Source organism: Chelmon rostratus, chromosome 13, assembly GCF_017976325.1.
Source record: "Chelmon rostratus isolate fCheRos1 chromosome 13, fCheRos1.pri, whole genome shotgun sequence".
NCBI classification, from domain to species: domain Eukaryota; kingdom Metazoa; phylum Chordata; class Actinopteri; order Chaetodontiformes; family Chaetodontidae; genus Chelmon; species Chelmon rostratus.
In genome coordinates this window covers 26497258-26524098 of record NC_055670.1, presented here as the reverse complement: position 1 = coordinate 26524098, position 26841 = coordinate 26497258, and the positions used below count along the sequence as shown (strand labels likewise).

The 26841-nt window shown below is 46.0% G+C and overlaps 1 protein-coding gene across 1 annotated transcript in view; it reads right to left on the bottom strand.

Annotated features, from left to right (window-relative positions):
• Positions 1–664: 664 nt before the first annotated feature.
• Positions 665–26841, bottom strand: part of LOC121616639 (abl interactor 2-like) — a 32678-nt gene continuing 6501 nt past the window's right edge. Inside the window, exons 2-10 of the mRNA XM_041951502.1 lie at positions 24979–25146; positions 17319–17495; positions 15795–15898; positions 12988–13140; positions 10714–10838; positions 8473–8637; positions 8227–8307; positions 7129–7311; positions 665–6614 (exon numbers count right to left, since the gene is read on the bottom strand). Coding sequence (XP_041807436.1) covers positions 6439–6614; positions 7129–7311; positions 8227–8307; positions 8473–8637; positions 10714–10838; positions 12988–13140; positions 15795–15898; positions 17319–17495; positions 24979–25146 — 1332 coding nt within the window. The 3' untranslated portion in view covers positions 665–6438. The remainder of the gene's footprint in view (positions 6615–7128; positions 7312–8226; positions 8308–8472; positions 8638–10713; positions 10839–12987; positions 13141–15794; positions 15899–17318; positions 17496–24978; positions 25147–26841) is intronic.

The following is a 26841-nucleotide window of genomic DNA, read 5'->3' as shown; positions in this document are numbered from 1 at the left end:
GCCCTAAACTGTGGAGCACATTACCTTTTGACATCAGAATGGCGAGCTCTCTCTGTATTTTTAAAAGGAAATTGAAGACCTGTCTTTTTAATCTGGCTTTTAATTTGGAATAATGTTATAACCCAGGCTGACAAAACACTGCTGTTTTAAACTATTTTAATTTCAGACACTGTTGTTTTTGCCCTAGTCTATTTCAACTTTTTATTTATTTTTAATTCTTGTATTGTTTTATTACCATTTCATCATTTTGCTTTTTGCCATTTTATTGTTTTATTGTCATTTTATTGTTTTGTTTCTTTCTTGGTGCTATATAAATAAAAGTTGAGTTGAGTTGAGTGCTCCTGCATAAATGCACCAATTTCACGAGTTCCAGCTGCTTGAATATGTCCATTTGCTTCATCATCTGTTGTCTATGTCCCAGTGCACGTCTGGCCAGATGCTAATCTGCGTTTCTCTGTGTCAGTACCTGCAGTCTGTGCTCAGTTAGGTTGGATCTGATCTATTCTTCACTTGTTTGAATCTGTATTTATTTTCAGTCATAAAATAATGTAAAAACACATTTGATTAACACTCATCAGCTCCACTTCTCATGAGGCTTTGCCAGCGTTCTGTAAGATTAAATAAGAGACGACCACACAGACACGCTGTTAAAACGTTTACTTCACTTTGTTCTTTCTTAGAAAAGAGCGACATGCTTTCAGTCGCCGTTCACTTTGAAGCAGAAAGCTTCTCTGACATCAGGTTCTACCAGGAACACAGTGCAGACAGACAGGAACCGTTCCTGCTGACCAATAGGAATCCACAGCGGCTATAGTCACATTAAAAGAAAGAAAAGATTAGAGGACACATCTGATATTAGATGTGTTAGATTTAATCTATCTGTGCACACTGTCAACTTGGAACCAGATCCAGAATGGAACTGGTTTTTAGACATGAATGTGAGAGATGAAGCAGGTTCCTGGTAGAATCAGCCTCAGAGAAGCCGACTGCAACACTTCACAGATCACCTCATGTCTCGGTCCACAATGTTTAAAGGGACACTGCAGGCAGACAAAAACCAGAGTGTGCCAGACCCTGCAGGAGCCTGCAGACCACATGAGACCTGAAAGCTGAGACTCACGACTTTGATCCAGACTTCATGAGTTCAAATATTCACTGATCGATCAAACAGAGCCAATCAGAGCTTTGTTGGCAGGACAAAGGATGAGGAGCTTCCTGTTTCAGAGACAGAAACAATCAAAGAGGAGGAGGAGAGAAATATAGATTTTTATGGATGTGACAAATAATCCGTTGACTGCTCCCAGCATCCTTTGCATGAAAGCAATGTGTAAATGATGAAACCATCAGCTGTTACTGGTTGTCGGGGGCGACCTGACGGCAGGGTTGTGTTCAGTCTTAGAAAAACACGATAAACTGCAGAAACACTTCCTGAGGGAATGCTTGCGACTCCTGTGCACATCGATGCTGACCAAAAGAAAACTCACTGATCCGGATGTGGCTGGATTATAATCCAGGGGGACTGAACGGGCCTTCATAGACTCTGATCCACTATAAATATCTAAATAACAAGCTTCAGCAGACTTCTAAGCAGCACACTGATGTGATTATTAAAACTGAAAAGTGAATCACTGGTTTAATGGTGCACAGCGACACGCAGGTGTGTGCATCTGAACACTGTGCTTCTTCTTCATGTGACTGATCTGTGGAAGCTTCACGTTTCTTCACTCACACAAACCGCAAAACCTTCAGCTGGAAACATGTTGCAGACTGGAGCAACACACACGCACACTAATGCTAACATGCTTATGATGCTAACACACTGATGTTTGGCTGGTATGTTTGACATGACCGCCTCTTTAGTTTAGTGTTAGCATGCTAACATTTGCTAATTAAGTACTCAGATCTTGTACTTAAGTGAAAGTGGTAATACACAATGTAGAAATAGTGTTAATAGTAAAAGTCCTGTATTCAAAAACTTACTGCAGTAAAAGTACAAAATCATTAGCATCAAACGATACCTAAAGTACCAAAGTAAAAGTACTCATAATGCAGAATTGCATGTTTTAACATAATGTATATTACTGGATCACAATTACTGATGCATTAAGGCAGCGCTTCTCAATTATTTTCTGTTACGCACCCCCTTGGAAGAAGAAAATACCCCCCCACGTGCACGCGCCGCAACTATAAATAGTATCATTCATCTATAAAGGTGTATAAAAAGTGCAAAACATTGTATATTTATTGACATTAAAGAAAACAAAAAAGAAATATAGATCAACTTATAACAAATAACTTCATCCCTGTTAGATATTTTTCCGTGGTGTCTCTTGGGGGTTTGTTCACTTCATATCTCCCGCTCGGTGGTGTGTGTGTGCACAATCCCTGCCCACTCTGACAATGAGAGCGCCACTGCCGCCTACTGTAGTGGATGTGCAATTACACTTTTCTAGTATGGCAAAAAAAAAAAGCATGTTCCCTCCTGGCATTGCACCACGCCCCCCTGGAGGGGGCACCCCACTATTTGAGAAGCACTGCATTAATGTGATCTTCACTTCAATGTTAAAGCTGGGAAAGATGGTTTAAATACTAAAAAATTTGGTTAAACTGCCGGGCAGCTCAGGGATCAATAAAGTTTCATCTCTACCTATAATATTACATCAGAATTTATTTATTTGTTGCTTATATTTTGTATTATTAAAGTAAACCTGAAAGTAACTAGTAACTAAAGCTGTCAGATAAATGTAGTGGAGCAGAAAGTAGAATATTTTCCTCTGCATTGTAGTGTAGAAGTAGAAAGTAACATAAAAAGGACATACTCAAGGTACAAGTACCTCAAAATTGTGCTTTAGTACAGGACTTGAGTAAACGTACTTAGTTACTCTCCACCACTGGTATTTGGTCATAAAGTGGACATATGAACATGTCAGAGGATCAGGTTCTCAGCTGCTCCGTCCACACTAACGGGAGGACTCGCTCGACACACTCTGGTTTTTGTGGTAAAACGCCTGTTAAACAACACTGTACGACAAGGAAACACTGTCTTCAGGTCCATAGTCACAACAAGAGTCCACAAGGGAGGTTTGGTTCATACTGGTTCACACACACACCTGCAGACACACCACAACACCTGGATATATGGCACAGAGATGCACCTCCACCTGAGAGTCAGTCTGGAGTCCAAACACACAGGAGTTCTGTTAAAGGGCCGTCAGAACCGAACAGCACACAAACATCAGGACCTCCAGCTGATCCAACACTCTGAATAAAAGCAAGCTGGTGAAACTGTAGAAGAAAATACAAACAGGATGAAAACTTACACATCAGGCATGCAGGCAAACACACTGTAAACTTCAAAACTGGCAACAGGTCCACAATCTCCACCCGGCGGTTTGGTCAGGTCAACTTCACTTCACTACAGGACTACAGGACACGCTGAGGCTGCTAAACCACAATGACTGAAAAGGCTCAGAGATCAGAAACCATGTGAAACAGTTTACTGCTGCAGTTTGGTATGAATAGATCAACACTTAACTAGGTGTCTGGAGGAAGACCTCATCTGGGACTGGCCCCACTAACGTAGATCAAAATGACTGAAGCAATAATACGCTTTACTCACGTTACCCTGAGCAACACGGCTAACAACTGAGACCTAAAGCTTCCCTGTGGAGTTTTCTGGTAAACAAACAGAAGTTCTCTGTTTCTAAGAAGAAACACGTAGAGATCTGCTGTTCAGACCACTTTCATGAGTCTGCTGCTCGTCTTCTGGCAGGACTGTGGATGTGGGCCTTTTCATCGGTCAACAACACATTAAAGCGTGGCTCATTAGAACAAGCCGAGGTGAAAACTCTACAGGGACCTTTAACGTACCAGCTGCTTTCAGGCTAATCTTTGACTTCCCTTCCAAACTACTGGATTAGATTGTCATGTTTATGATGTATTGATGCCTCGTACACTTTGTATGGATGTATGGCTGACGTACATGGAGCACCGCTGTGCTGCTGCAGCATGTCTGGATCAGAGCGCATCCATTAGAACCAACCTTCACACAGCTAGCCTGGTTTGGTTTGGTTCATGCAGCTACGCACTTCATCTACAGGTGAAAACCTGTGAACTCCACCTGTTTAAGGCCTTTTGTTCCTCAGCAGTTTCTTTCCTTGTGGTGAAATGCCTCATGGCCACTAAACTAACATACTTCACATCACTAACACTAAGGTAGCTGATGATGAAGATTTATGGCACAACGGGACGACTTTCACTTCAACGTCACTGAGATTATTATTGTCATTCTCTCTTCTATTGCAGGTTGATTTGTGTAAAGCTTTCCTGACTCTCAGTGTCGCTCCTGCTCCTTCCTTCTTGGTTTCATCTCCAATTTTGAACGAGCTGCAGCCAACAGATGGTTAGACGGTGTACATCGAGTCAGAAGACAGATGATAAACAGAAACCAGTCCGTTTGATTCTTCATATTGTTAAGACGAAAGCCGACGAGGCAAGAAGAACAAGAACGAGAAGGTTGGCAGCAGGGGAGAGGATGGGTAGAAGAGGAGAAGATCAGCAGTGGAGGAGAAGATCGGCAGCGGAGGAGAAGTTCGGCAGTGGAGGAGAAGGTCGGCAGCGGAGGAGAAGGTCGGCAGTGGAGGAGAAGGTCGGCAGTGGAGAAGATCTGCAGCGGAGGAGAAGTTCGGCAGTGGAGGAGAAGGTGGGCAGCGGAGGAGAAGTTCGGCAGTGGAGGAGAAGGTTGGCAGCGGAGGAGAAGTTCGGTAGCGGAGGAGAAGGTCGGCAGTGGAGAAGATCTGCAGCGGAGGAGAAGTTCGGCAGTGGAGGAGAGGGTCGGCAGTGGAGGAGAAGGTCGGCAGCGGAGGAGAAGGTCGGCAGCGGAGGAGAAGGTCGGCAGCGGAGGAGAAGGTCGTAGCAGAGGAGGAGAAAGTCGGCAGTGGAGGAGAAGGTGGGCAGCGGAGGAGAAGTTCGGCAGTGGAGGAGAAGGTGGGCAGCGGAGGAGAAGTTCGGTAGCGGAGGAGAAGGTCGGCAGCGGAGGAGAAGTTCGGCAGTAGAGGAGAAGGTCGGCAGCGGAGGAGAAGATCAGCAGTGGAGGAGAAGGTCGGCAGCAGTACTTACTTTCAAAAGGGGAAGGAAGAAGTTCTGTTTCTGGTGTTTTTCTTTCTGAGGTTTTGTTTCTAGGTTTTTTGGGGGAAATTTAGAAGACAGGATTTTTCTCCTCGTCCTAAAAACAGGATCAAAAACATCTGGACTGTCTGAGACGCTGATGAATAAACTCTCTGCAGTCCAGAAATAACTGAAAGAAACTGCTGGCAGATTCTCGGTTTGAGGGATCTGGAGGTCTGGACAGATTTCAAAGCTTAGATTCTGGCACTTTCAGCCTAAAGATCTAAAAAATCCATAGTGTTGATATTATCTCGGAAGTTTGTTAAAATGCTGTGGATGATGTTTGTCATTTAATTTTTCACTCTATAAAGTTTAAAGGCATGTCAGCTCAATTCATGTGAATTATTAATGTTACAGTACCCTCTGCTTGGAGTGAACACACTGTTGTACCAAAATCCATCCAAAAACCAGCTGATTTATGGCAGGGCCATATTCCTTCACAGTAAAACTTCAGTTACATCATCACTTAAACTCTTTTCTGAATCGCTTCGATCTGCAGGCACAATCGGCACACGTCATTAACTCATCTTAACATCGTTATCTACCCTGTGATGAAGCCATGAATCGTGTATCGGCTGGCTGGAAGGCCTGAAGCCACAGATCTCTTCTTACTATCCTTCGCTCTTTGTAGAAAATTGTAAACTGATATTTTTTTTGTTGTTGTTGTTGTTTGACGTGTAAAATGTGATGCGGCAGCTTTTAGGCATGATGCCAGTAGTTCCTTCAGTTTCACCCATTACTGTCCGAGATTCAAACAGCATCTGTGTCTGAGTGACTGACAGGAAATGCTAATCCAGCTGTATCACAGCTGCATTAAGTTACTGCTAATGCTAACAGAAGATGTTGAGAGAGTAAACCAGACTTCAGTATTTGTAATGTTAGAATTAAGTAGTGAGTTTTCTCAACTGACCAACAATAAGATTCCAAATGTGTGTGTGTGTGTATGTGTGTGTGTGTGTGTGTGTGTGTGTGGGGGGGGGGGGGGGGGGGACAACAATAGAACTTAATTAACTAATTAATTAATACCAGGAAAGAACCCCTGAAAGCAAGGCCTGATGGGTAGGAGAATAAGACCAGTCTGAACTGATGCTCATCCTCAAATGTTCTGATCTCTGTCCACTCACAACGACACTCACAATAAAATATTAGTGGCTTTTGTTCACGCACTGATTTGCTTGTGATTGGTTAGTGTTAATCTAAAACAGAAACGGACTCAGTCCACTTCTCTCTTCTGGGGCAGATCCAGAAAGTGAACTGCAGTGAACTTCTTCTTCAGTCTGCGTAGTGCATGATGGACTCCACGTAGTTTCCAGGGAAGAGGCCGGTGGTCGCGTTCATCACTCCTTCAAACCAGCCGTCCTCGTTCTTCTTGATGACGTAGATGATGGCTCCTTCCTGGAACGACAGCTCATCCTCCTTGTCGGCGGTGTAGTCGTAGATGGCCACCACTGGGGGGCGACAAACACACCAACATATTAGTACAAATAATCAACACCCTTTAAATATTTTACCTTTGTGATAGCAGAGGTACAAACAGGGCCACTCGGCTGGTAATCAACACGTTGGGTCATTTCACGCAGTCACACCAGGACCTGCAGAATTCTTGTGATTTATTGCAGCTAACATCATTCAATAAAAAGTTATTAAGGAGGGAAAGAAAACTGTCTGAGCTAGCAAACTGGCTAATTGCAAGCTAGCTGTAAGCTAGCTGTCAGCAAACCTCTGTTGGAGTTCATACATTTGCAGGGGGAATTTCTGGAAGGGACAATCAGGGCTGTAAGGTAACAATACCCCTGGTTGAGGTCGATCCACGTCCCACCATTCAACACACACCAACAGTAAGGCGCTCATCACAGCGAGGGATGACTGAAACAGTGGTGGACTGATTCTGTAGTATTAGCGAACACTGTGGAGGATTTGGGACTCGGCTTTGTGACAGTTCTGTGTGTTTCTGTAGCGTACCTTTCTCCAGGTAGTTCCTGGGGGCCCACGGTGGGTCTTCTTCAGCGTAAGGGTCATTGTACTCCACAACTGCTGAGTCCTCCTCTTCATGCCCATCCTCCAATGGCTGAGGAGAGGGCAGGGGCTCCTCGGGCCCTGATTGGTTCTCGGCAGTTGGGTGAGGGGGAGGAGGGGCGTCTGAGACTGGAGGTGAGGAGTCGATGTTAAAAAGAGAAAGTAAATTATACATTCAGAAACACACACACACACAGTTAGACGCTGCATCAGACCCTTCCAGTGACAGTCAGTTAGCAGAGGACAGACGTCTGAAAGAAGATCGGGCTGTTTAACCGTTCATCTTTCACTCGTCCATCGCTAACGACCGTCACATCAAGACGTTTTCCTCAGATCATCATGTCCTCTCAACTGTTTCACATATGGAAGAAAGCTCTTCTACTACCAGAAGCTCAGTCCTGGAAAACCTGGACTGGAAGCTAAAAACACTCAATTCTAAAAAAAAAAGTAGAAAGACTGCGATTATGTCACTACACTGTTCAACCTTCAGAGGTTGTGTTTGTTGCAGTGTTTTGTTGTTCTGAGGTGCAGCAGCTGTAATCCAGACAATTGTGCCTCCTGCAGGTCACGAGTGGTACAGCAGCTGTCTCTCATACAGGATCCAGTTTTAGTTAGCAGTCCAGCAGCTATTAAGTTTTAATATTATATTGGCTGCAGGTGGTGTTACGGTATATTTCTTGCCTGTAGGTGGCAGCACTGCAACAATAAAGAAGAAGAACTTCCTTAATCCCCATCAGATACAATTTGGACCGAAACGGACCAGAAGTAACAGATTCTTTTTCCTGTTTTGGACCAAATGAGTTAAAGTTAAGGTTCAGTCCAGCAGGTGCTTCACACATAAAACCTCTTTTACGCCTGATTTAATAAGATAAAAAAATAATCTCTGTTATCACTGTTGTAAGATTTAACAGATTTAACAGATTTAACAGATGACTCATGAACACACAGATGAAGGTAGATGAACACACAGGAACATTTCTGTGATGCACGACTAAAAAACCCCCCAAAATGAACAAAACGAAAGCGTAACACATTTCTACTTACTGGACTCCTGAACTCGAGCAACGAAGCCCATGAGAGGAAGCTGAGGAGTGAACTGGAGGAGGGAGGGAGGCGGCGGGGAGGCTGCCAACCGACCACAGAGAACACACATCAGGCTTTTTCATCGTGAATTAATCAGAAAAACACGAACACTGCAGTCGTAATAAATCTATGAACCAGAACTATGAACAAGAGTTTCTACAATCTGTCCATTTTCTACAGTTTTTAATCTGGCAGTTCAGTTCTTACCTGGGCTTTGGTTGTAGTAGGGACCACCGTTGACCTGGTTCTGTGTTACGATTGGCTGACCGGTCACGGAGGGGGGGCGGCGGTACGGCAGCGACCCCCCCACCTGTGGCGTCTGCTGTCGAGGCTGAGGTCGGTTCATGCTGTAGAACTGAGGGACGATGGGACCTGAGCCAGCAGAGAGGACGGAGGACAGACCGTGATCAGACGGGATGTTTTTGAATCCAGGTCTCTAAAACTCACGAGGAAACCAGCGATGAGGCCGACCGACACTTTAAAACTGAAACAAACTGAAACAGCCTTCATGTCGGGCCTCCAGGTGATGAAAAGCAGCAGACACAATGTGTATATAATTATTAGGCGAGTGAGTATTTTAGCTGTATCATCATTTTTATGCATATTTTTCTAATCCAAGCTGGACAAACTTGATGCTTATTGGATTTAAGCACATCAGGTGATGCATGTTTGTGTAATGAGGGAGGGTGGGGCCTAAGGAGATCAACACCCTCTATCAAGGTGTGCATAATGATTAGGCAGCTTCTTTTCCTCGGGCAAAATGGGCCAAAAAAGGGATTTAAGTGACTCTGAAAAGTCAAAAACTGTAAAAAGTCTTTGAGAAGGCTGCAGCTAAGATATCGGGACGCGACCACAGAACCATCAAAGGTTCAGGGTCGCAAGAAACGTGTCGAGAAAAACAGATACAAAGTTACTGCCAAAGATTTGAGAAGAATCAAGCGTAAAGCTACCAGGAACCCATGATCCTCCAGTGCTGTCATATTCCAGAAGGGCAGCCTACCTGGAGGACCCAGAAGTACAGGTGTTCAGTGCTCAGAGACACGGCCGAGGTGAGGGAGGCTGAAACCCCACCACCACCAACAAGACACATAAAATGTCCAGACTGGGCCAAGAAAGATCTGAAGACAGACTTTTCATCAGGTTTAATGGGCTGGATCAGTGACGGGCACACTTCAACTCAGAGCCAGCAAGGTGGAGGGGGGGTACTGGTATGGGCCGGTATTAACCTACTGCCAGTTGTTAAAAGACACTTCCTTCTGTCTGCATCTTTCACGAACCTGTAGCACAGCCTGATAATGAGACGAGCAGCATTAAAAAGGTCGGACACACTGAGAGCTGACCCACGATCAGTTTAAATCACTCTGATGTGATTGGCTGATGCCAGCTGATCATGTGATGCTGCTGTCTCGTCGCTCTGGTCGCTGACAGATTGAAGATTTGACTGACAACCTGAAACTGGACCCAAGATGGAGCTGGAGCTACAACCATTAAATTTATAGACAGGAAATAAATCAGCAGCTGTTCCGATAATTAATTCATCCTGTCACTCGTCTCTGAAGCAGTGATGCCAAAAATTCTCTGGGAAGAAATTAATTAATAGAGATGAGTCGATTTATCGCGAAAATAATCAATAATGAAAACAATCTTTAGCCAATGAAGGAAACAAAGACTTGTGGTTGCTATAGTAACAACACAAACGACCCTGAAGTAAAACTAATAACTGATAATGATCTTTGAGGCGGAGAAACTCACCTTCAGTAGGTGATGAGGAGGAGGAGGAGGAGGAGAGCGGAGGAGGAGGGGCGGGAGGAAGGAGAGGAGACAGCTCCCCATGCAAAACATCCGATTGGACCTCGGACGTGCCAGGGGCGGGGTTAGAGGGCGGGGACGTGTTGGTGGGTGCGTTTGGTTGAGTGTTTGGCTGAAGAGATGAATCAGCGTGCTTTGAGGGTGAGCGTGGCGGTAACGGAGCGTTGGGTTGCGTTAAGGTTGTGGTGGAAGAAGACGAGGAGAAGGAGGAAGGAGTTGGAGAGGGGGAGGGGGAGGAGTTGGGAGCAGTGGAAGAAGAGCTAGCTGGTCCAGCAGTCGGGGAAACTTCAAGGAGGAGGAAAGGAAGGAAGGAAGGAGAGGAGGAAAGGAAGGAAGGAAGGAAAGGTGGGAAGGAAGAAAAAGCAGGAAGGTTCAAGGAGGGAGTGAGGAAACCACCGCTTAATAATAAATATAAGTAAGGTGTTGCCACTGAAACATATTCAAAGATCACATTTGAACAATAAACTGTTTTTTGCTGGTAAATTTAAAATGGATTATTATTATTATTATTATTATTAATTAAAGACGAGTTTGAACCGGAGAGAGAGCGAGAGAAGATGACAGAGCATCCAATCACCAAACAAAGAGAAAACAAATCAACCACAAAGCTCCACCCACAGGTGACTGAGTGTCAGGTACCTGGGAAGGTGGAGGGGGGGGAGGGCGTCGGCACGGCGATGGGGACACCCACACTGCCGCTGCCGCTGTTCTCCCTGCTGCTGCTCCGACTGCTGCTGCTGGGATGGCTGCCTCCACTGCTACCACTGAGCGCACACACACACACACACACACACACGCACGCACGCACGCACGCACACACACACACACACACGCACACACACACGCACACACACAGAGTTGAGGTGTAGTAACAGCTGGACTCTGAGGGTTCAGCAGGTCAACATCTGGCTCAGGCTACAGGATTAACGTTAATGATCAGCTGATCACCGCCGATCACTGAGAGTCAGGACAGATCAAAGACTTGATCACATTCGTCAGAGACAGGACAGACAGGCGGGCAGACAGACAGACAGACAGGCAGAGAGACAGACAGAGAGACAGAGAGACACACAGACAGACAGACAGACAGACAGACAGACAGACAGGCAGGAAGTCGGCTGCCTGTAGAGAAACATCAGAGTAAAAGCATGGCGGCGGCTGTAAAGACAGCAGCAGCCCGTCAAGTTAACATCGACACAGAAGCAAAGAAACAACGAAAAGCTGTAAACACACAATCTGATTGGCTGACAGCTCCAGACCAGAAGCAGACAAACACGGTGATTGGATGGGAAAGATTCTAGAAGTGTCTGTAGCAGAGCTGTGATTGGATGGAGGAGATTCTGAGTGTGAACGTTTCATGAGGCTGGTTCCAGATCTCACATTCATTCAGTGATTTGATCGAAGTCATGTGGTTAAAATTAAACAAATAAAACATCAAAGTCTCATCATGAAGCCAATAGAGTTTTAAAATGTGCTGATTTGACATTTTAATTAAAGCAAAACAAAATGAAAAAACTTTTCTTCCAAAATATTTCCCATCCAGCACCGAAGCCGAACAGCCACATCAATCAATAAATCAAGAAGATACAGACTGAAATGAATCGATGGATAAGAAGAGAGTCGGTTAGTCGATGCTGTGAGGATGAAGCAGAGCGTTAATACTTGTGTCCTCTGTGTTCACTCAGCAGTGATGCTGCGACAGGCCGAGGCTCGGCCGATCACACCTCCTCTCTGCCGGGAAACCTGGGAGATACTCCTCAAAGTCTCCTTTAATCTAAGTGTTGTTTTGGTTTTGCTTTCAGTAACACTGGACCATCTGATCGTCTGAGTGTTTCTCTACAGGAGCATTTGTAAAATCTTTGTTTAATATTTGATCTGTGTTATGAAACTGCCTCGATGCTTTTAATCATTAATGATCAACTAACCACGTTTCACTGCAGTGAACTGATGAAACACTGTGTTTCTAATCAAACAGAGCTGAGTGAAGTGTCTGAGCATCGCTGCCTCATAGAGCACAGAGGAAACACACTGACAGACCGAAGCTGAAGGACGTGTGATGAAGTCAACAATGAAGCTGGAAGAAAAGAGAGAACCCACAAGCAAAGATCTGGGTACATTTAACAACGAGTTACTGTTCTGCAGCGTCACTTTAAATCCTCTTTTCTGTCTAAACGATCCACAGAGATGTTTCACAGCCAGCAGATGGCTAGCTTAGCTTAGCATAAAGACTGGAAACAGGGAGAACCAGCTAGCCTGGCTCTGTCCAAAGGGAACCCAGCAGCTCTCTGATATGTTGCATCTCGTTTGTTCCTTATGAAAACCCAAGTGAACGAGCAAGTCAGGCTAGCTGATTCCCTCCGCTTCCAGTCTTTATGCTAAGCTAGGCTAACTGCCTCCTGCCTTAAGCTTCACATTTCAGTGCACGGACATGAGATGGATCTAAAACTGAGTATTTAAACTTTGCTTTAATCTGATCTCATCTCATCAAAGTGTCAGAACGTCTCTGCTGAAGTGAGCATCTATCAAACCTGTTCACCACCTCTGAGCTCGAGTCTGCAGACCGTCAGCCTCAAACAGATCCACAACCTTTGCTTGTGTTGAGTCGATGAGAACGAAAGCACGAAGCAAAGCAAGCTGAGAAAGAAGGACGTGCTGTCATCTTCACCATTACTATGTTGTTCTTCAACACATCCGTCAGTCTGGACTGGGATGAAGGTTCAGCAGGATTTATCTGATCAGCAGCAGTCTCATGCATTAGTAAAGCTGCAGTCCTGAACCAGACATCGGGATGTGTTGAATATCTGCCTTCAGACAGGGAAACAGTGAACGCTGACGTCCTACAGCTCCAGCAGAGCACAGGAACAGCTCTGGAGTCCTGCTCTGGCAGCCATGTTTACACGCCGACCCGGCTACCTGTATGTTCGGGGCCGATGGTTCAGGGTCGCGGTGCGGGCCGGACTGGGAAGCTGTCCGGTGGCCGTATTGTTTCTGGTGGGGCTGGCGACATAATCGTTGGGCACCACTGGGGGGCGCACAGGCTCCAGTGTCCTGTAGGGGGAGTTCTTCCTGTACGGGTAAGGGTGGAGACAGGGTTACTGAGGGGTGAGGTTATTTCTGATGACCGTCAGACGCCGGCGTCCTGTAGGGGGAGCACTTCCTGACCTGACACAAAGACGACAGCCTGGAACCAAACATGTTTTCATGTGAGAGACATTTATTTCATTCTGTAACACGTGAGAACCATGACCTGACTCTGTTTGTGATCAATGAGCATGTCTCGCGACCACTTCAGACCAGTGACAGCACCTGGCTTCTTCCTGGTATGAAGGAGCTAAACTGACTGTTCTACTGTGCCTTTGTGAATCCAGTTTTCCTGTAAATACACTAATTCATTCTTACAATAAATGTTTTATCCGTTTCACAGCTGTTTTCAGTAAAAAACAGTTTGTGCTGCATGCACACTGGGGGCCTCTATCTTTAGTTTTAGTGTTAAATCACTGTAACTTAAACCTTCCTTCCATTCTAACTTTTATAATATCAGGAAACATGTCCAGTCATTAATTAGTTAATGTGGGCGAGGAGCCACAGGAGGGCACTGTAACGCTCATCTGCTGTTAAAGCCACCGACCCAAAGAGCAGACTGTGTGTTCTAGTGTTAACTGACAGCCATAAGAACACTTTGTATTAAATAGTTGTGCACAGGACATATATACAGCATCATGATTCATGTGGAATCATACTTTAGATATTGTTTTTCTGCCTCTCCTGTGCTGCAAGAGAAACAGAAGAATCTGTTAAGGTCATGTTTAAAGGTCAGGATGTATTCTGAGAAAATCCCAAATCCTCCAGCTGCACCAGACTGTAGAGAAGAAGAAACAGTGAGCATCATCAAAGAAGAAAAACACATGAAAACAAGACTGGAGTCAGTGCAGCGACAGTTTCTCCCCGACTCAACACAGAAAATGTTATAAAGAAACACATCAGTGACACAGAATCACACATAATAATCTAAAAACAAGAATTATATAAGAACAGACTGTGAACATTGAGTGTCAGCAGCTTCCCTCTGTGTGTGTGTGTGTGTGCATGTCTATCTGAGTGTGTGTGTGTTCATGTCTGTGTGTGTGTGTGTGTGTGTGCATGTCTGCATGTGTGTGTGTGTGTCTACGTGTATGTGTGAGAATGTGTGTGTGTGTGTTTGTGCGTGTGTTTGTGTGTTTACATGTGTGTGAGAATGCGTGTGTGTGTGCACGTGTCTCTGTGTGTGTGTGTGTGTGTGTCTGTGTGTGTGTGTGAATGTGTGTGTGTGATGACAGAAGGACTTGGCCTGTCGACTGCAGCATGATGCCAACCCACTGCTGTGTTTTGTGCTTCGTCTCTGAGGGAACATTTGTGTTTGTGTGGTGACGGAGGGACAGACGGACTTCTGTTCACTCTTCTGTTCCTGTAAACTCAAACACTTTCTCATCTTAGTCTGGAAGGTATTTGGTGATATTTCATGTTTTATTCATTAAATCTTCGGCTGCTGAGGTCCGTTGGCTGTTAATAATGATGCATTGTACAGAAACAGCCGGCTGACCAGCAGGTAACTCACAGAAAACAGGAAGGAACACACCAACAGGGAGGACCAGCTGGCTGCACGCATGCACACACACACACACACACACACACACACACACACACACACATATGTTAATACACCTTTACTTGTTCTATAAGATTAGTTTAGCAGTCTTCATGCTAAGCTAAGCTAAACTAACCAGCCACTTCATGTTTATTGTACAGACATTAGAGTGGTGTCATCATCACCATCAATCATCTCATGTCACTCTCAGCAAGAAAGCAAATACTGTGTTTCCTAAAACAGTAAACTGTTCCTTTAAATGCACAAAATGACCTTTGACCTCACAATGTGTGGCTGCAGCTACACCAGAGAGAGAGAAGACAGAGAGAGAAGAAGACAGAGAAAGAGAAGACAGAGAGAGAAGAAGAAGACACAGAGAGAAGAAGACAGAGAGAGAAGACAGAGGGATGAAGACAGAGAGAGAAGAAGACAGAGAGAGAAGAAGAAGACAGAAAGAAGACAGAGAGAAGAAGACAGAGAAAGAGAAGACAGAGAGAAAAGAAGAAGACAGAGAGAAGAAGAAGACAGAGAGAGAAAAATAATGAAGGAGAGAGTGAAGACAGAATGAAACAGAAAGACAAAAGAGAGGGAGACATAAAGATAAGGAGTGAGAAGGAGGAAGAAGGAGAGATACAGCTGGGTGACCTACATGTTTGAGGGGAGAGAGCACAACAAGCTTTCACAATGCATGACGCTCCTCCTCTGAGCACTGTGTGTGTGTGTGTGTGTGTGTACATGTGCATGTGTGTGTGTACATGTGAGTGTGTGTCTATGTGTGTGTGTGCGTGATGTCATCCCTCTGCCGGCTCTAATCTGTAATAAGCTCGTTGCAGGACGCTCCGTCCTCCCACAAGAGACAAACACACACAAACTGCAGCTCATTCAGACACCATGGATTTCCATGTGAACACACACACACACACACACACACACACACACACACACACACACACACACACACACACACACGCTTCTTCTCACATCACGTCACTCATACATTCAGGACAAAGAGACACAGCCGAGGACAGAAACACACATGACCGATCCTACATATCAGAGACAGAGTGTGTGAGTGTGTGTTAGCCTGGGTACGTACCCTAAGATGCCCTTGCCTGCCCTCGGGGGGCTGGGCGGTTTCTGGGTGGGGGGGTTGGACCGGGACACACCCCCTCCTAGTTTCATGTTCTGCTGACCGTTCACCTGCAGAAACACACACACACACACACACACAGACACACACACACACACACACACACACACAGGATCATATTGTGGAGCAGCAAACGCTCTTTTAGATCAGTAAAATGTTAAAACTGTCGACTGATTGGTCACTGACATCCTGCACATTTTGATTTTATGTCTGATTTCTGATTGGTTGATACTTGTATAGGTGTATGTCTGTCTGTGTTTGACCAATCAGCGCCCTAAAGCCTCCTGAACTATCACATGGACTCTCTCTACCACCTGAACTACTGTACAGGAGCTACATTTAGTCCGCGGTTCCTCTGGTCCAAACCCAGAGTTAGTTCCTGGTCTGGAGTTCCTGTGCTGGTGAACCTTCTCGTCGTAGTTTGTCCACCAGAGAGCGTCCATGCTGAACACCTGAGGATTTACCTGTATATCTGGTTCTGTTGTTCAGCTGACAGGTCACATGACTGACGGTGCTTTCAGGCGGTTCGTGCTTCAGGCTCTGTTGTTTTCAGTGTTTCAGCTGCTGTCTGAGTTAACCATGGATGAATTTCCATTGCTGGCCTCTGTCTCCACTCTAAGCAACAACTTGCTGTATTATGTCCTGTGGGTGGACAGCCCTGCTCCACCACGCTGTGGGGCGTGGTACAGGTTCCTGGTAGCCTGTAGCCATGACAGTGACAGCACGCCGTCTGAAAGCACCTAAACCTAGCGACATGCTGCACTACTCATTTCCTTTGTTTGTCACCGTCATTTCCTTTGTGTCCTCGTGATGCTACCTTTCCTCCCTCAGCTACACATATCAGCTGTTCTGTGTTGTACAGGTGTGTCGTGCGTCCTTACCTTGAACCTCAACAACCACTTAACACGCCAATGAAAGCAATGGGAACAGGAGAGAGAGGAGAAAAGTTGTGTAGAGGTTAGTGTCAGTGCAACAGCATCATGCAAACATGGTCGGCCATCACAACACAAAGCAGAAATGACATCCAGAGAGACGGAGAGCGATGAAGATGGGCTGAAACAGAGGAAGACTGAGGGAATGACGTGATGCAGCTCCAACAGTGACGACATGAACAAAATGTCAAGCTGCACCTCAATAAATCAAAGCTTTGGAAACATGTCGAGATAATTAACGCCACTTGTCCTTCGCCTGCAGACACACACTCGACATGTTTAGTAAGACACACACACACGTGCATGTTTAGATCTCTTCATCCAGCCTCATGTTTCTGTTCTAGCTCTTCTTCTTCTACGTGTTTCCATCTCTTTTTATGGCTGGATGCAAATATTTATTCTGGTGCTGTTTATGATTGGTTGCAAACATCAACAATCCTTTTGGTATGTAGACTTGGCTGTCTGCACCTGCACAGCGTCTCCATGTGTACCTACATAGTGACAGCTACTCCCATAATCGTTTCATCACTGTCCCCACCTTGACTCCGTGCCCGATGTCATCCAGCACACTGTAGTCGATGGGCTTCCTGATGTAGCGCACCGGTCGCTCCGGATTGGCTGGAGCAACAATCTTGTGCGAGCGGGACGTGTTCTTGTTGGTAGTCAAGATGCCGATCTCCCGCCTCGCCACCTTCTCTTTGTGAATGTCGACGGTCTGAGAGGACGGAGACAAAGACCGAGTTCAACGGCTGAACTACGAGCCCGGCTTCAATAAAACACACAGACGAAATGATCATATGTGATTTGTACACCTGAAGTAAACTCAGCGTCACGCTCAGCATGCTGATGTTCAGCAGGTCAAATGTTTGCCATGTTCACCATCTTAGCTTAGCATGTTAGCATGCTAGAAATAGCTAACTAGCAGTAAACACAACCTTCAGCTGAGTCTGATGGGAAAGTCATCGGTTCATAAACATGGACACATTAGCATGTTGACCTGATGGTGGCGCCAGACGAACAGTCAGACATCTTCACAGTTCATCCTGAGGGGAACATGAACGACTGAACCACATGTTTTTAAAATATTAACCTCGCGGTGACGCTAGAGGAACAGTCAGAGGCTCATCAAAGAGGACTGATCTTCTGGAGGACATGGATGTCTGGACTTCAGTCTGAACCAAAGCGGTGGACTGACACACGGACGCCGCCGTTCACCGAGCCAGACAAGATGCATTAACATGTGTTTCTTTGTTTACTAGATGAACGTTGGTTGACATAAACATCTGTTCAGCGTGACGTCGTTATTGGAGGGAAACGGGTCGTCTTTAGATCAACATTATGAAGAAAGCTAACATTACTGCTAGCCAGAGTCAGCTAGCTGCGTGCCTAATGGCAATTAGCTAACGGCAGCTACAGCTAGCCACGAGTAAAGCTACCTGTCCACCAGGAAATGCCATAAATCACCAGATGGAGGCGCTCTCTCTGTTAGTCAGCGTACATAACGTTGATTTAAGTCCACTGAGCTTTCAGATGTTCGTCCAGTTCACTGACAGTGACAGAAATGATGACGTCTTCTGCTTCCTGAAGGCTTTGTGTGTGTGGATGTCTGTTATAACTGCACCACAGGTCTGTTTGTGCCATTTAACACAACATTTGGTTCAACAGAACTTTATCACAGAAAGGCTTTGAGTAGAAAAGGGGGCTGGTTTCTTCATGTACTGACTCATTACTGTCTCATACTGACATCTGTCTTTGTCTGACTTACTGTTCAAAACCCAAAATGTATTCAACGTGAGGAGAGAGAGAGTTCATCTTCACACTGCTTCTGAGCTCTCACACATTTGGCTTTTAATATGTATAAAAATCTGTTCCTCAAGCCTCGAGTCCCTCGAGTGTTAACTGCATTTTCACTCATATATTATAAATTATTATCATCATTTACTTCACGCCTGCACACTCGAGCGGGTTCTGAAACAGTAAAGCTCATCAAACAGCGCTCAGGTGTTACCTGGGACCTTCAGCATCTGAACAAAGCTTTATTTTGCACAACTGCACTACTGTATACATATTTAACTGCTCGAATGTTTATCTTGTACTACAGATATTTATCCTGAATAGCCAGATGTTCAGATGTTTATTCTGGATAGCTTAGTTCTTTATTTTATTCAAGCTAGCCCTCACAGACCGGCTCTCCCCAGTCTCTTCCTCACCAACGCCAGGTCTCTCACCAACAAAATCGACGAGGTCCGTCTAAGGATAGTCTCTCGCCGGATGGACAGCTGTGTTACCGTCACAGAGACCTGGCTGGACGACAACATCCCGGACGCAGCGGTGGAGATAGCGGGGCGCTCTCTGTTCCGGGCGGACAGGACTGCAGCTTCAGGTAAGAGCAGAGGCGGAGGCTTGGCGCTGTATGTACACAATGCCTGGTGTACAGCCACACGCACCGTCAGCACGTTCTGCTCTCCTGATTTGGAATACCTGGTGGTGAAATGCCGACCGTTCAAGCTGGTTAGAGAACTCTCGTCTATTGTTATTGTGGCCGCTTACATCCCACCGCGGGCTAATGCTAAGTTAGCATTAGAGGAGCTGTACTGCCTGATCAGCGGGCAGATGAACGACAACCCGGAGGCGGCCGTGATTGTGGCGGGGGACTTTAATCACGTTGAACTGAAGGCGGTGTTTCCCAAATTTCATAAGTACATAAAGTTTCCTACCAGAGACAGTAACATTTTGGATCAAGTTTACTGCAACATCCCTGCTGCTTACAAGGCTGTAGCAGCTCCACACCTGGGCATGTCAGACCACATCTCCGTGAAACTCATTCCTGCCTACAAGCCTCTGGCCTGCAGAACAAAGCCGACCACCAGGACAGTACAGATATGGACTGAGGAGGCCTCCTCTGCACTTCAGGACTGCTTCGAACTGACAGACTGGACTGTGTTCAGAGAAGAGGCAGACCTTGAGGAGTACACATCATCTGTATTGTCTTATGTTCAGTTCTGCACTGATGCTGTCCTCCCTGTTAAGACCATCACAGTGTTTCCCAACCAGAAACCATGGCTGGACAGCACAGTGCGGTCCCTGCTGAAAGCCCGGGATACTGCCTACAGATCTGGAGACAGGCTGGCTTATAGCAGGGCTCGAGCAGAGCTGAAGAAAGGAATCAAGCAGGCCAAGCTCCAGTACAAAAACAAAATTGAAGATCACTTCAAGAACAACAACCCACAGAGCATGTGGAGAGGCATCAGAACCATAACGGACTACAAGCCGAACACTCAGCTCACCAGCCACGACCCCGCCCTGCCTGACACCTTGAACAGCTTCTTTGCCCGCTTCGACACATCAGGCAGCAGAGAAGTCACACACCTACCCCGGCTGGAGGAGCAGCACCAGCCCCTCGTCCTGCAGCAACACCAGGTGTCATCCACCCTGAGGAGGATCAACACCCGCAGAGCTGCAGGACCGGATAAGGTGTCAGGCAAGACTTTGAGGACATGCGCTGACCAGCTAGCAGGAGTGTTCCTGGACATTTTCAACCTGTCCCTGCAGCTGTCCACGGTTCCTGAGTGCCTCAAGTCCTCCACCATCATTCCGGTACCGAAGAAGACATCCATCACCTGCCTGAATGACTACCGGCCTGTTGCACTGACCCCGGTAATCATGAAGTGCTTTGAGCGGATTATTCTCAGGTACATCAGAGACTTCATCCCCTCGGACCTAGACAGCCTTCAGTTTGCTTACAGAGGGAATCGGTCCACAGAGGATGCTGTCTCCATCACCCTGCACACAGCCCTGACCCACCTGCAGCAGCCCAACACCTACGTCAGGATGCTATTTGTAGACTTTAGCTCAGCTTTTAACACCGTCATCCCAGACAAGCTGGCGCTGAAGCTACACACGGTGGGTCTGCCTGCGTCTCTGTGCCACTGGATCAGAGACTTTCTCACCAACAGGCCTCAGGTGGTGAGAATAGGGAACATCACATCATCCCCTCTGGTCCTCAGCACGGGCACGCCACAGGGTTGTGTGCTCAGCCCAGCCCTCTTCACCCTGTTTACTCACGACTGTGCTGCCATCCACCCCACCAACACAGTCGTGAAGTTTGCGGACGACACTACAGTAGTGGGTCTCATCTCAGATAACAACGAGACCCACTACAGAGAGGAGATACACCAGCTCACCCAGTGGTGTTCAGCCAACAACCTGGTGCTGAACACAGGGAAAACCAAGGAGGTCATTGTGGACTTCAGGAGGTCCAGGAAGACGGATCACGCCCCCCTCCTCATGGACGGAGAAGTGGTGGAGCGTGTGGACAACATCAGGTTCCTGGGCCTCCACATCACATCTGACCTCTCCTGGTCCATGAACACCTCCCGCCTGGTGAAGAAGGCACAACAAAGGCTCTTCTTCCTCAGGAAGCTGAAACGGGCTGGACTCTCCTCTCGGTTGCTCGTTAACTTCTACAGGGCCACAATTGAAAGCATCCTCTGCCTCAGTGTGACAGTGTGGTATGGCAGCTGCACGGCACAGGAGAGGAAACAACTGGCACGGGTGGTTAAAACTGCACAGGGCATCGTGGGCTGCCCCCTCCCTGACCTAGACTCTATATATGAAGGTCGGGTCAGAAAGAGGGCGAGATCCATCGCCACGGACCCCAGCCACCCGGGCCACAGACTGTTTGTACCTCTTCCATCAGGAAAGCGGTACAGGAACATCCGCACCACCACTAACAGACTGAGGGACAGCTTCTTCCCCAGAGCTGTTAGAGCTATCACCCCCAGCAGCCCCTCACTGCAGTGAGAGACTGTGTGAACTGTGAACACTGCACACCGCACTTTACACCTACACCTACACCTCTACCTCCACCTGCACCTTCTGTGTACTTGACTTTTATGTACACACATATACTATAATTATATACATTTTAGTATATCAGCACATTTCAGTTTCATTGGCATATTTTATTCTGTCGGTACATTTCACTGTGTATATTTTATATTTTATTCTGCTTGTATATTTTATTCTGTTTGCACATTTCACTTCCATATTTTATTGTTTATTGTTTAGTATATTTTATTGCCTAAGTATATTTTCATTCTGTTATATTTTTAATTGCTTCACGAATATTTTTTTTTATTGCATGTTGGTTTATTTTATTTTATTGTAGTTATCTTAATTTTATTCACTCTTTCTAGTCTTATCTTTCTTACCATCTAACATGGGGGTTGCAATGAAATTTCATTGACATGTGCAATGACAATAAAGACTCTTGAATCTTGAATCTTATATTGTTATTTTGTATTGTATTTTTGCCTCTTACTTGAAAGTAGTTATTGTCATTACTTGAAAAGTAGTTCTTGTTTTTATTTTGCATGCCCTTGTGTGTCCACCTTTTGAGCTGCTGGAACTGCAAATTTCTTTTTGGAGATGAATAAAGTATCTATCTATGACCGCTGACCTCTTCCAGACTGATCTGATCTATTTTAGATCCCGAGTGATGAAGCTTCTGGTCTGTATTGTGTTTGAACTGCATTTGTCTGATTTCTTCCTCTCCTTCTTCTTCTTCTTGACCATTTTGCTGGCTGATTACTACAACACGAAATGCAAAATGGATTTTGACAGATGATCTCCGTGTGACTCTTTATGAAGCCTCGCAGCACGACACAGTCGCCTACGTAACAGATGTGACCGTCTCACTGAACAGAAAGCGGTAATTATGGCGTGCAATCACAGGCCCGGTCTGACAGCAGCAGAGAGAGAAGCATCTCATTATTTCTGCAGTCTGTATTCTGATTATACAGATTATTGAGAGGGGACCCTCTGTACCACTGAAAACTCCAGCTCCAGTACACAGATACTCTGTTCAGGCACTGCTGAGGATTTCAGAGTTGGGGAATGAAAACACTTTGTTCCCTGCAGAGTGAATGTCGACACAGAACAACATGTCAGCGCAGTCTGTATGAACGATGTGTGAGTCTGGAGTGTGAATGTGTCGGACACAGCCGCAGTGTTACTGAACCACACTGACGAGAAGAGATTCCTTGTGTAAGTCAGCCTCTGAGAGCTCACAGGAACAGACTGAGACGTGTGTGTGAGGGAGGACAGAACCACCTGAATCCTCAAACTGAGCAGAGCGTGACTGGTTTCACAGGAAGTGAATCTGAATCTGTTCCTGTGGACCTGCAGGCCGAGCAGAGCTCTGAATCTGTTTTGTCTCTCGGATCTGTTGCCGTCGTCATACCTCCACACAGTGTAGATGTGTGGGAGCAGAGCGTTGCGTAAGAGCGGCAGATCACTGGCGATGCTTCACACTTACTACGCTGCTGGGTGTGATCACACCTACAGGTGGTTTAATTTGTCTTCTCAGGCTGCATCTGAATGCATTTCAACTGGTTTCTCTGGACTAATGGTCTGACTGGCAACTACCCTGACCCCCTAATATCTGTATTCCTCTGTTCAATGACTGACAGGGCTAATAAGAGCTAATGTTCCATATTGAAATGACACCGATTATTCATGGTGCGTTGGCTGTAACAACCAGCTGTAGAACAACAAAGCTTTATTTCATGGTTATCAGAAACCCTAAGAAAAGAATACATCGTGATTATGAATGAAGCAACCTGCTGTAATCTGCCTGATGGCTCAATCAAAAAACTGTAGATTACGTTACATGACGCTAGCTAACAGGCTCAGTGCTAATTTAGCCAGGGTATTATCACAGTTAAGCTAACTCATCGAGTCTGTTAACCTCCGTCACGTTTGCACACGGAGCTCCAGTCTGCTACAAATCCAGCACAACATCAAACTAAAAGTGCTTTGAAAACACGTGAAACAGTAGCTAAACATCAACACGCCAGAATACTGGTGTGGAACTGAGAGGAGGGGTCTGCCCGTTCACCACGACACTAACCGATCTGAGAGTGTGACGCCAGACACAGTGAAAATGACGTGAAACTGTCTGTGTGATCGGACCGTCATGGTGGACGTTACCAAGAAGCTCTGCTGTCCACAGTGACATGAAAGGTGTGGGGAGGAAACACGGAGCGCGTTCCTACTGTTCCTACTACAGAGAGAAGTGAACATATTTGTTGTTTAATGTGGAAGCAGCTGATGTGACCCCCACTGCATATGCATAATGAGCTTTTCAGGTACCGTATTTTCTGCACTATAACGCGCACCTTCAATGAACGGCCTATTTTAAGACTTTTTTCATATATAGGGCGCACCGTACTGTGGTGTCTGGGGTTGCATTATGCATCCACTAGATCAGGGGTCGGCAACCCGCGGCTCCGGAGCCACATGGGGCTCCTGAAAATAATCAATGAGCATTTATTTAAAATGTATTTTATTTTAGTTTGTTCGTTTTGAAACAAACACCGAGCGCTCACAGATGACAGCTGATCCTGCGTAAAGATGCAGGTGATGGTGCACAGCGCTGATGTTCAGGAGCAGAAATCACATTAACCACGTTTGATTAATATTTTAATTCATATTCATATTTTTTCATTGTTGAGTGAAATAGTCATTTTATTATTCAGGTTGACAGATGACTGCCCGCGCCAGTAAAAGGATGACGGCACGCAGAGAGTGGAATACGTTACTTTGGCCACGCCCCCTGACTACGATAGCCATAATTAACCAATATTGATCCATATAAAAGGATCGGATTATAAGGCGCACTGTCGGTTTTTGAGAAAATTAAAGGCTTTTAGGTGCCTTATAGTGCTGAAAATACGGTACATTACCATCAAACAGCACATTTATCAAACTCTTGTGTGCACGGTGGGAAACAAAGACACTTCTGTCTGCTGTCACTTTATGTTACACGCTCCTGAGATGAATTCTGGGCGGCTGTACTCGGCACCAGTGTCAGCAGAGCGGTGATCAGAAACGTGTGTATGATGTACATGATTACACACTGTGCACCCATGAGCCCCCTCACTGTGAGTGACAGGGCTGCACTGCGTCCATGGCTTTATGTGCTCATACTTCATGCACGCTGACACTGTTGAAGCTAATTTTCACAACATTTTTCAGCATCAGGGTGTCTGCACACACCTGGATTGGGTGATCAATGCAATGTGGGTGGGGGCTCTTAAGCTTGATGACTATGATTTTCACAGGGTTTCAGAAAACTCAGAGTTTGGGGGCTTCTCTGCGAAAGTGAGCCGAGAACTTGAAAAGTCCCACCAGACCTGCGAAATGTGGTTGACGGAGCTCTCCATGCGGCGGAGCTGCGAGGCCTGGATGTCGAGCATCTGCAGCACGTTGTTGGCCAGCGTGTTGATGAGGTAGGCGACGCTGGCCAGAGACTGGGTGGTGTAGCTCTTCGTCTCCTCCAGCGCTCGCTGCTTGTCTGCTGCCTGCAGGGAGAGAGCAGAGCAGGGGAGCAACCGAAACACCAACACGCTACTCAACTTCTCTGAAACTCCCACAACATCAGAAATAAAATTATCCATCGCATCCATGTGATACATCTCAGCAGAATGAACATTTACCTGCGATTGCCTTCTGGAGCACACACACACACACACACACACACACACACACACACACACACACACACACACACACACACACAAAACCTATGATTTGTGCCGAAATGCCAAATTCAGTATTTTTCTGAAGCAAACTGTGTGTGTGTGTGTGTGTGTGTGTATTCATGATTCAGTGTGCATCAGAACGTGTGTGGCTACATTTATTTGTGCGTGTGCACATGTACACAGCATGTGTACATAATGCAACAGAGCCAGTATAGAAAGGACACTGATGTTGGTGCATGTGTGTGTGTGTGTGTGTGTGTGTGTGTGTGTGTGTGTGTGTGTGTGTGTGTGTGCGCGCTTGCTGAAGCATGATGTAGGTCAGCGTTTACTCATTCATGCCTGAGGTTGACAAGAAACACACTGACACCAATGTGTGTCTTTCTCTTCTGCACAATTCTACGTGACCCACAGCCCTACATTCACTGTCAGACCTCATACACAAAATACTTGATTCTGATTGGCCAGAAGGTGTCTGTTCTTTTCTGACATAGTTCATAATTCACGCCAGATGTGACACATCGTCCTCTCATCAACACTGTTAGCTCAGGAGGAGGAGGAGGAGGATGGGGAGGGAGAAATGAATAGTCCAGTCTATCCACCTTCTATTAGAAACATAATCCAGACACACACCTCTATGACCCCCAGGCTGTGTGTCCAGCATGTGTGAAGCAATAAGTGTGTGTAAACATCAGGAACATCTGCATGTGATCAACAGTGTGCTGTCACTGCAGTCAGGTCCTCCTCTGCTGCAGGGGGCAGTGTTAGGAGGAATACTGCTGCTTAGACCTCTGCACTAAAGCAGTGCAATAAGTAACTCATTACTCTACACACACACACACACACACACACACACACACACACACACACACACAGACATTACATTAATTTCCTGGAAACTAACCCTAGCCTTAACCTAAACCTCTCTTTCCTTTCCACCCCTCCCTCTCTTATGTTGTCATTTTACTGCACTAGTATATCTGCTTCCTGAAGAGGTCTCTGTCCTCTGTCTCCCCTCCTGAAGTCTTTCTGGGGAGTTTCTATCGCACTAAGGACAGGGGGTGTCGTCTGCTGCGCAGGCTGTTAGCCTCTCGAGGCTAATCTGTGATATTGTGCTATATAAATAAAAATGACTTGACCTCATCGCATCATCCTCATATCTCGTATTTTCTCTCCTTCCCCTCAGCCATCTGACGTCCTGTTAGCTGTGACCTAGTTGGAGGGCTGCCTCCTCTGGCCTGAGGATGGGGCAGAGCGACACACACACACACACACACGCACAGACACACACACACTTTGTTTTTCAATTTCAACTAAATTCATGAGCTTCACGTCCGTGAATCAGATCTGCGTGGAATCATATGCACGCTCTGATTCCTCTGACCTGTTTTCTAATGAAGACGCGCTCGGCTCTTCTGCTCACGTGTCACGCTGACGTTTTTTTCAGTTATAGTACAAATAAAAACGAACGTTCAGGCACATTTTTACTGACTAATGTTCACGACTCCTTCATACCTG